The following is an 11090-nucleotide window of genomic DNA, read 5'->3' on the forward strand; positions in this document are numbered from 1 at the left end:
GTGTGTGTGTGCGTGTGTGTGTGCGTGTGTGTGTGTGCGTGTGTGTATTAGGCTCCTGTCCTTGTGCTAATGTACATGGATAAGGGACATTTTGCCTATTATAACACAAGGAGCAGTATTTTTGTCTGCTTTCTGCCTTAATCAGTGACAGCTAATAACTTTAATTGTGTCATCAGTGAATCATGTCTGAAATTAAATAACACGTTGTCTCTCAAAGGAGGATAATTTCTGTTTGTTTTTTTACGTGATAATTGCTTGAGTCTTTATCCTCAGGAGAGTTGCAAGGCATGCAACCGCTGCACATAAATACTGCATCAGCAACCACGACTCCCGATGAATGAAATGGAGTCGACATGGTTCACAAGTCATAGCTTTTGTAAAGATAATATTTGCAACTTCTTTCAAACCCCTCCAGACTAAATACACTTCGGAACTGTTTATATTGTACCTCTTGTAGCCATAACTTTTAACACTGTTTGTTTGTTTTTTTGTTCCTTTCCAATCCAGTAAGGGAGAGCTATCAGTGTCAACCAGTGTAGGTACACAGAGATAAAGACAGACAGGTAACCGGACTGTGCTGGTTGTGTTGGAGTGCTCTCTGTTCCTTTCCGTGGCACAGCCAGATGATCCTTTCATAATGTCCAAAACAGGGTTTCAGTTTAGTTTATTTTTAAGTTTGGTTAAGTCAACAGTTGATAACAAATAGTACAGAAGGGTGGCATCAGAGTCACAGAGTGTGGTGGTGTGACTTCAGCATGTGTTTGTCTGACTTTGAGCACAGCATGGCATGTTCAGATTATTTTGGCAGAACGTGTGCTCAGGGCTCACACTGCTTTATTGCTGCCAGATATCTTTGTTGCCCGGATAGAATGTTCATTCAGATAAACGTGTGATCTCAGTTGTGTTACAAAAAAAAGCCTTTCTGTTTTCATGGTGTGTTTTTAAATGTCAGTTTGAATCAAAGGGGGACTTGAGGGGTCAGTTCACACAAATTACAAAAAAAATATAGATTTTGTCACTTACTCGAATTGATATCTTGCGCTGCAGATAGTTTTGTTTTTTATGCCTATGTTTTGAGATTTTATTGGATTTTCTTTGTGGCACTCTACATTAGAACAAAAAAGACAGATAAAACAACACTTAGGATGATCCACCGACCCTACTGTGAAGAATTTTCACTGGAACTACTTTCTACCAAATAAATAGTCCCTACAAAAATTGGGGTGGTGGTAGAAATAGAGACATATATCTCAAAAATACTAGCATGCCTAGATAACACGAGGGGTATATGAGAATAAATAAGGATAATTTGAGTGAACTAACCCATTAAACAAATACTTTGTCATTTTGGAAAATATTCTTGACAAATATTCTTTCTGTTATGCTAAACTAAGCTAACCAGCTGCTGGCTAAAGCTACATATTTACCGTGTAGTGGTTTTAATTAATTTAACTCTTGTCAAGAAAGCAAAAATTCCCAAAATGTGGAACCATTAGTTCTACACATCCGATTTAACATCTGATTAACTTTGCCTGTCTTTTGACTCTCTCACTCTCTGCTCCTCCAGTTGTGGACCCACATGGCCGGTCCTCCTCCCAGCCCCATGCGGCCTCTATGGCTCCGGCCTCCTCTGACCTTCTGTCAGCTCCTCCCCTCCGGCGGAGAAAAGAGCGCCCCCAGGTCCTGAATCTCTCTGAAGCGGAGATGGCGGGGGTTCTGCGGCCCAAGCCGGGACGCTTGGACAGCCCCAGCAACCGCTACGCCGGTGACTGGAGCGGCTGCGGCGAGAGCTACTTCCCTTGTGAAATTCTGCTGCCTCCCAGCAAAGAGGAGGCGGACTATGATGATGTGCCCTCCGAGGATACAGAGGCAGCTGAGGAAGAGCCTGAGGACCCAGAGGAAGATAAGGCCCTGGTCACAAACACTGAGTCTGATCCTGCTGAGCAGGAGCAACTACAGAGAGAGGAGGTAGTGAAGGAGGAGGAAAAGGACGAAGAGAAGGAGGAGAAACAAGTAGAGAGTTATAGTTCAGGTAATGGGCAGCCATTACAGGACAAGGAGGAGGAGAGGGTGTGCGACCATATCCTGCCCCCTCGCCTGCCCAAAGAGCACACCTACCAGGCTTACATGAAGATCCAGGATATCAGCCCAGTGCTGAGCAACAGGGTCAACCTGAGAGACCTGCAGGAGAGCATCGACACTCTGATAGGTAACCTGGAGAGAGAGCTCAACAAGAACAAGCTCAACGTCGGCTACTGACTCCTACTACAGTGACACACACACATATCCACTCACACACTAACGAAGCCTGATGGGATTTGTAGAAGAACTTCTTTACCGATCAAGGTGCTTCAGGATAGAGCCACAGTGTTTCCATGGAGATCCTGTGATGTTTGCACGGCGCTGCTGTCAAAAGCTAAAGAATGAGATGAGAAGAAATGCAACGGGGCACTTCTGTACCTGACCCATAGACATTCCGTAATGTTTTTATTTTCCTTTTTTTTTGTCTTTGTGTTGTTGTTTTTTTTCAGTCCGGTTCTGTGTTCCATGTTGTTATTGTTGCTTCTCTTCTTATTAGAAGAACCCATTGACCCCTCAGGGGTTTAAAAGGTGCCTTAATTGTGTGAAGGTGGTACGTCAAGAGGAAAATCCACCCTGAAATAAAATGCATTCCCTCATGTGATCTTGATAACAGTGTTGACAACCAACAGGATAACCTCTATGATGTTATGAAGAGTTGTTCTTACATTGAAGAAGGCTTCGGTATAGCATGTCTTTTAGTAGATATTAATCCACCCTAGGTACTATGGGGCTCTACTTTTTATCTTTAAAGCGGAGATGCCAACATTTGTAGAGCAAATATACTGATAGATAGCTATTTTGAATGACCATTTTCATATCGAAACATCCCAGTTCTTCCAGAGTTTTCCTCATGTTGTTGCCAAGCTTCTGAAGCAGCATTTGGACATTTGACTTCCATATCCATGCAGGGGTAGGAAAATATGCGATGCATTAGGCCTTTCAAATTAGAATTAATTTCAAACACAAATATGTAACAAGTTATTATATTAATAGTAAATGTGCAAAAAAAATTAAACCATCTATCACTTCTGGCAGGGGAAGAAATCTGTTTGATATGTTATTGAATCCTGCTGTTTCGGACCAGGACATTAGTCTCTTATGCTGAATGGGTAAACTCTGGGATTTGTTTCTGAAGTCCAGGAGATTCTAACTTCTACCCTCTATTTTCTAGCATGTAAACAGTTAGTACAGTAAGACAAACCAAGATCACAGGAGGAAAACATTCTGTTTTAGGGTGGACTTCCTTTTTAAGGCAGCAGAGAGCTTTTTTATTGAGGTATGAAACACTAAATGTTGTACAACAATAATGCACTTATGAGGCAGGCAGTAGTGTAGATTGTCATTATAGTAAATAATATGGACTGTGGACTAAGTTGTGAGAGAAACAGCTGCCACTGAAACCTCCTCTTTAAGATCATAATGAAAGAATATGGCTTGAAATGTTTTTACGTTCTGCATTGTGAAATGTTACGACACCTCTTTACAGACATGCATACACCTGTCAGAATTAGATGTATTTGATCTTAAGCAGGCAACTGAAAACATGGAAAATGTGTTTCATGTGGCATCATATTCACTTTGGGCTTAGGAGAATAGTCCAAAATTTGGGAAAATTTGCTTTTTCACTTTCTTGGTGAGAGTTAGATGAGAAGATTGATACCACACTTTGTATGCTAAATATTAAGCTAAAGCTAGAAGATTGTTAGAGCTCAAAAGTGAGATTTTGAAAATGAAAATCCCATTCAGATTCTGAATCGAGGATTTTGATAATGAGAAATGTGAACATAATTGTTTTAAGGTCAAACTCAATACAGGGATTTTCTGAAGCCTGAATTGAAAATTCACTTCCAGAGCCATTCCAATAGTTGACAGTCACTGTTGAGCTCTATTAACACTTCTTGTTTTTGTAATTTGTGTGTTTGTACAGAGTCTTTATGCAACGCTAATATTAGCTAATGTACTAAATCTTCTACCTCTCTGCAAGATAAGCAAATTTCTCAAAATGCCGAACTATTCCTTTAAACTCTATCAACCAGTCACCTTTCTGCGCCTTCCAGCTTTTCTTTGGCAAAACCGGGAAATAGACAAAGCCCAAATGTGAAGCACAATTTTCAGAGCAACAGTGGAAACTGTTAGTGAGAGGGTTTCAGTTAGTACGACTTAGCTAGCTGCCTAAATCGACAAAGGACGTTTTCAGCAATCCAGGGATTCAGAATGATCAGTATTTAACCTATATGTATATGTATATAGTTATATAAATGTATTCGGAGTATATTATTTTTACAACTTCTATTTCAATGGCGTATTTAAATACTTCTGATGACCTCGTAGTGTTGTAGTAATAGTCGCTTTTCCTCCCTTCAAGCTACCTGTACACATCTTAATGTGCTGGACTAATGGTACAACTTTAGCTGTAAAATATATGATAAAACCGTGCTCTTGCAGAAGAAGTGATATTGTTATTTTTATTGTATTGTGTATATATTTGACATTTGTGTCTCTGGTGGACTAAGCTGTGTTCATGATTATTGGTGTTTGTTTTTTTAAGGTACTGAACGTTGCATGGTCAAAAGCTTTACTGACATAAACAAGGCTCTTTCTCACCTGCCTTTGTATTCGATATTTATGTGTAAAAAGACCTATTTTGTAATGTATGCTTATTTGTTTGTCACCGTGTTCCTCCCATAGACAGATGACTGCACTGGTCAAGCTTTTCTCCAGAGGACTTAAAGGCAGACAGTGATTGGGTTTGGGATAAAACCAAACGTTTGGGTTTTTTTATCTATAAATATACAGTATATTCACTGTGATCCTAGAATATGGGCATCTATTTCCAGTTCCAAGAAACCCAATCTACAGTATTGTTTTAAAAATCTTTTTATTAAAACAAATGGAAAAAATATGACCCAAGACAGTTTTAGTTGTGAACCCAGTTGCCACATTAACAGTTGTTTAAAAAGAGACATTAGATTGGGCTTAAAGATTGACAATTGATGTAGAGTTTGCATTTTTCTTAATATATTTTCCATTTTTGTCCCACACCCTGCACTCCAGCATGGTATCTATTCACAGTCCTGCTGCTTCATGGCGGTGAAGCTGTGGCTGCTGCTGTCAGTGTGAGCGGGTCTGGTTATGTGAGTTTCAGCAGGGTTCCTTTCAAACCATCTGTCTGCACAAAAACATCCAGGGCCTCATTTACAGTGGAGAAACCAACTTTGGCGAGCATCACTTTCTAAATTGGAAATTCTAAGACACTGATTTGGGCCTGCGAACACTTTAGAGATCCAATTTAACTGAGAGGTTTTTTTTTATGAAGAAGCCTTCTGAGTGATGCTCAAAAAAATACACTCTTCCCGTAGCTTTTCCAAAGCTGTGGCTACAAATCAGGTTCCTGTCTGATTCAGCATCCTCTCAGCTCTATCAGCAAACACTGCATGGTTTTTTGTGTCTTACAATTCAGAGGGTTAATGATGCTGTCTTGTCCTCTTTGTCCTTTGGAGAGAAAATGTAAAATGGAAAGCATCGCTTTTCACACAACAGAAAAGTGCTTTGTATTGATCCTGAGAAATTTATGGTCATAATAAAGTATATTATTTTACAATCACATGTGGACTGTGAGTCTTTTTCGGCAGAGACACAGGTTATAATCTGCTTAAGATGTCATTGAGCTTTAATCTCGGAAACATTTCCACTTTTCATTCAATAAAAGTACATTTTCCACAGTCAAGGTTTAAGTTGTGCAATCACCTTGAATGACCAGAATTAAACGCTTTTTAAAAATCACTTGACCAAAAGCTTCCCTCACCCTGGAATTGGATTACACAGATATGGTTATATAACTGTCTTAAGAAAGAAAAAATGTGTGTTAAAAAAAACAAACCCAAGATAAAAATATCTGGATTTGCGTAGTCAAAAGCATATATTTAGTGTACAGTTAACATCTCACTCCTACGCCTGGAATTAATTGATAAAAAAAACAAACGTTATGACAATCGTTTATAAAATCACATGGTATTTTGCATGTGGCCCAGAAATCAAATCACTTTTGTTTGAATGACTTAACACTGCAGCCACATTTCCCCAAACCATTCTAAACAGTCTTTGTTTTATCGAAAACCATTGGGAAGATCTGACCTTAACTTCAGGAAACTAGACCCTTATGTTTGTCTTTTTCTTTTCTGTAGTTTCATCTCTTTTCTGTGGGAGCATTGTAACCTCAGCAGAGAACAGATAAATAAGTCGGGGAATTGCCCTTGTTGGCTTGTGGGAATCTCCCAGAACGACTTCCAGCTTCAGGGACATTCCCAGGATGCAGCTGCATTTAGCCGTCCAGTAAAATCCACTTTCACTGGGGCTCCAAAAAAAGACCAACATTACCAGGAGCACTTGGAAGATACTGTATATACAATTAACCTAAACTTAGAACAACATGTACCACAGGTAGACTGCAAAGCAGTTTGCTGAAACAGTTAAGTATAATTTTAACTATTTTTCGAAATTAGATCTAAAGTCAGGACCATGAAAACCGCAGCCAAGCGCCTCCAGCTGAGTTGATACATATCTCTGGCAGCTAGCATGAGAAGTCAGAGCAGCCACAGGCCTTTCAGCACTAAATGGTTTTAAGCCTTGTTTGATGTCACTACTGTTGGTTCATTTCTTGTTTTTATGGCTGCCTTGAACAGGTATGAGAAAGCTCTAGGGTACAGTATGTACACATGCCTGCCTGCACCCTGAAGCCCTGTTTTATATCCCCGCTGCAGTCAAGAAAAAAAAACTCCATCTACCTGCATTTTAATCACAGAATAATTTCCCTGTCAGTCAAGGGTTATTTTTGGGTCTTTTCACAATGATAAATGATTCACTAAACCTGTTATTTCAATTTCTAACATTTGAGTTGGAAAAGCTGCCTATTTAAAAAGTGCTTCATCCATGTTAGACATGCATCGCACTTCTCTCTGCCCCAATAAAAGAGTGAAATGAAGACGGAGGTAGACATAATAACAACGGAGCGTGTTTGGATAGTCAGGGTCGCCACTTGATATCAGGTTGTCTGTCTGGAGTGAACTGAGCTCAACTTTTCTAATTTGGGAGCGACAAGAGATATGGGTATCTTCAGGTAAACATCCTTGACAGCCACCTGCATGTGAAACCAGACCTTTTCTCCTCATCTTCTCTTCTCTGTTCCCTTAATCTCTGCTGACCTTTGAGTCAGCATCAGGGCTGCAAGTCAACCAGCCAACCACAAAAACACACGCTCTTTGTTTCTGACTTTTTTGCTTTTCGGCTGCAGAACTAACTGAAACTAAAGGAGCTGGTTTCTCTAAATGGATTTAAATCCATTATTATTAATGTTGAAGCAGACTCTTCTGTCTGTACATGCTTTGTTTAATGATGTTCTGATTATGACTCTATTTATTTGTTCTCTGTTGTTTCTAAACTTTTGTCTGTAATTGTGGAACTGTGATGCTGCCTGTCTTGACCAGGGCTCTCTTGTAAAAATGATTTTTAATCTCAATGAGACTTTTTCCTGGTTAAATAAAAATACTGTTTACCGTGACAATATTGTTTTGTACATTTAGTAGAGTTATACTGTATATGCCCACTGGCTTTCATAAATTTATGTTAATCTAGGAGTATGGGCTGTAATGTAGGGGGCGCTACTGAGCTAATGTGCCATGCCCCTTCCTTAAACACATATCACATCGCAATTTAATAAGCCCCCCAAAAAAGTCATAGGGTAGACCTTATCAACGGAATTCCATTGCTAGGCAACAGCCTTGGTCCTTGGTAACTTCCTGACAGCTGATGTCATTCACATACACCGTAACAGGAAACTAGGACTTTTTTTTGGGAAAGTTTATGTTTACATCTTTGAAAAGGTCTATAGTCAAAAAAGTCATAAAAGTCCAAATTGAATGTATCCAAAAATGCTTAAATCAGTCGAAGGAGCCAGTTCTCAAGAATCCCAAGCCCCTCAAAATGCGAAAAAGTCTGACACATAACGCTGACTTCCCGTTGTCAGTATGTGGCGCTGGACTATGACTCAATTTCAGCATGTACCTAGATGTCTTCAGACTGGGACTGTTATCCAGCATGTGAAATTTGGAGCAGACAATGTAACGTTGAGCTATGACAACTTCCTTTTATAAGTTTTGGGTAAAATTCACCACATCAAGGGTGTTCCATGAATCTTCAAAAGTTCGCAATTCAGCATCACAAAGGTCTTTAGATGCAACCTACCAGATTTGAAATCACTCGCGTTAATTCTCTAGGAGGAGTTTGTTAAAGTACAACACGTCCAACAGGCTTCACTTTGCGAAAAAAATGCCACGGCAAATCCAAAATGGCTGACTTCCTGTTGGACTTATGGTATTTCTTTTTTTAAGTCTCCATACGTTACATGTGCCTACTAAATTTCTCATGTCTACATCAAATTTAAAGGTGGGGGCAGTGACTTTGAAATATTCTAGAGGGTGCCCTCAAGCCAATTTAACACACACATTATGTTTAGACAGTAATAATACATGGGCAACTTTTTGTGCGCTTAAGAGCACGATTAGTAAGTAAAAGTAGTCGAAGTATTTCGGGGGCACTATAAGGCCGACGTGCCATGCCCAAGCCCAATTGTGGCATCAAATCGAAGTAATTACTAGTTTGAACATGGGCGAAACATGTCGTTAGTTTTTGTGCATCCTAAAGTCCTCATACATGTGTTTGTAAAATGAAAATGGGCACACAAAATCCAAAATGGCCATTTTCCTCTCTGGTGAAAAAAAATCCAAAAATGTACATGAGCTCTTTAGGTTCAGAGCAATGATCCCACCAAATTTCATGAGCCACACCCAACCCCAATGACTTTTGAACTTTGCAATTTTCAACACTTCTGACCTGTGTGCCAATTTCTGTGAGCATATGTGCATCCTAAGACCTTCAAAAATGCGATGGTGCAGTACAAAAATAACAATTTTATCAAAAACAATAGGTTTCCTCGCACACTGTTTCGAATGAGGCTTGTCATATTAGGCGGACTTCCTATTGCCAATAGCTGGCGCTGTGTCTGTGAGTTGATATTGAGATGTTGGTGCATTAGGGCTGGGGTCTTCTCATGCCACAGAAAATTTGGTAAAGATTGGACAATGTATAATAAAGTTACAGCAACTTCCTGTTTCATTACCTGACCCACTTACTGCGTCCACTGTGTGGCCTGTTCGTTTAGGATATGTCTTCATGAGGCTTTTTTGTGCGTCTCATCACTCTCTATGAGCCCACTATTTTCGGAACTCTAGGTGAAACTCCAGCCTTAATTTTAGCAACTTTCTAGGGAGCCCTTTTTCCACGCCCATGCATGAGACCCATAAAATACCAAAATTTACCCCTGACGTGACAAGTTTGCACATTTTGTTTGCAAGCAGCGATGAATGGGCCCAGATTGCGGCCACGCGTCTCAGCGACTGACAAACACTGCACGAAGGGCATGGTGCCGCAGGCAGTCTATGGCAACTTTTGATTTGATGTGAATCAGATGAAGTTTGTCATTTGTCAACATTTGTCAAATGTGAAGTGAAGTGGTGTGTGTGTGTGTGTGTGTGTGTGTGTGTGTGTGTGTGTGTGTGTGTGTGTGTGTGTGTGTGTGTGTGTGTGTGTGTGTGTGTGTGTGTGTGTGTGTGAACTAATGCTCTTCAGATAATAAAGGATCCATTTATTTCATATCCAGAAGGTGACTAAATGTAAAAGAATATATAAATGTTTTGCATACAAGACATGTAAGCGCATAATCACATGCATACTGTGTATTTTCTTTGCACTATTAGTTGATGAGTTGATTAAAACACCTGTTGATCACCTTCCTCCTCCTGACTGGCCTTGTTGTTTGTTGATAGTCGTAAGTGTGTACAGCTGAAAGGTGTGTAAGTGGCTCATTTCTTTCAAATGAGATCAGTTGTGGCACTCATAATCCTGCTTTTTTCGGCTTTAATATTTGCTTTGTTGTCTGTAGAGGAAGAAATGCATCTTGTGCTCAGGCCAAGATGAGAGTCGTAATAGGACTCAATCAGACACACATTACTTAAACTATCTCCTCTTCAGATTCAATTGTGGCTTTACACGCATAACAAGGATTACCACAGTGTACATGTCATTAGGTACAAATTCCAAAGTCATATTCAGCACGTTCAGTCCTTTTGTGCATCTTTCATTGGACGTGTTCTGAGTGGCTCAGTCGGTTAATGTTCTCCAATACATACTACTCATTCACTCCTCATGAGCATGGGCGAGCTAAGCCTGGGTAATTGCTGGGAAACCTTTACACTGCGACCCTGGGCACACATTCCATTCATGCAGTGCCCTTCAATAGGAGGGCTATTAAACAAATTTTACCAAGGTCCCAGCCTTTCTGATGCATTTTTGGGGGGGTCTTTTGTTCCCCTACAGTCCAGCCCCTGTACTTGGCAACTCATCTGAGGGCCTCGGAGCAGATCTCTTGATGCACCGCTGACAGATCCGCCTGTTCTGGACCGCGGTGATGATGAGAGAGTAGACCAGAGGAAAGGTAGGGGGGGAGTGAGGAGAGAGCGAGAGGTGAAAGTGAAGAATGGAGGGAAGGAGAACACAGAGGAGCGGTGCTTCAGATCCTCAGGGGCAGAGCCTCACACAACGTAGACCCCCTCCCCTGTCCTCCCTGCCTCTTCCCTCCTCTACCTCCATTGCTCTGTCACTCAGGACTAGACTATTTCATTTTAATAAGACTAATCCCTCCTAGAAGTAAGCTGCTCATCATCCCCCCGGTCCTCTAGACGAGAGCAATCTCCTTTCAGCGTGAGGACAGGATGAGGGTGAGGGTTTGCTCCGCTTGATAGGAGAGAAAAATGTGAAAGGTGAGACTGAAAAGAGGCCTTGACAGCAGCTGTGGTCGGACTCAATGGGAAGATTTGGGCCTCCGCTGCTTGATAAACTTGCAGGTGGCACACCTATTGTAGTGATTCATCCTCCAACTTGCCTGTAACATCATG

General features: G+C 40.7%; 1 protein-coding gene across 3 annotated transcripts in view; it reads left to right on the plus strand.

Moving 5' to 3' along the window:
- The window catches only part of syde2 (synapse defective 1, Rho GTPase, homolog 2 (C. elegans)), a 45824-nt gene extending 40215 nt beyond the window's left edge, over positions 1-5609 (plus strand). For 2 of the 3 annotated variants that reach the window (XM_083911042.1, XM_083911044.1), the window contains exon 8: positions 1568-5609. In XM_083911042.1, coding sequence (XP_083767168.1) covers positions 1568-2259 — 692 coding nt within the window. In that variant the 3' untranslated portion in view covers positions 2260-5609. Of the gene's footprint in view, positions 1-507; positions 859-1567 lie in introns of those variants that run through there. The other variant, XM_083911043.1, reaches the window with a different exon arrangement.
- The last annotated feature ends 5481 nt before the right edge of the window (positions 5610-11090 follow it).

The sequence above is a fragment of the Echiichthys vipera genome (assembly GCF_963691815.1).
Source record: "Echiichthys vipera genome assembly, chromosome: 3".
Lineage (NCBI taxonomy): Eukaryota > Metazoa > Chordata > Actinopteri > Perciformes > Trachinidae > Echiichthys > Echiichthys vipera.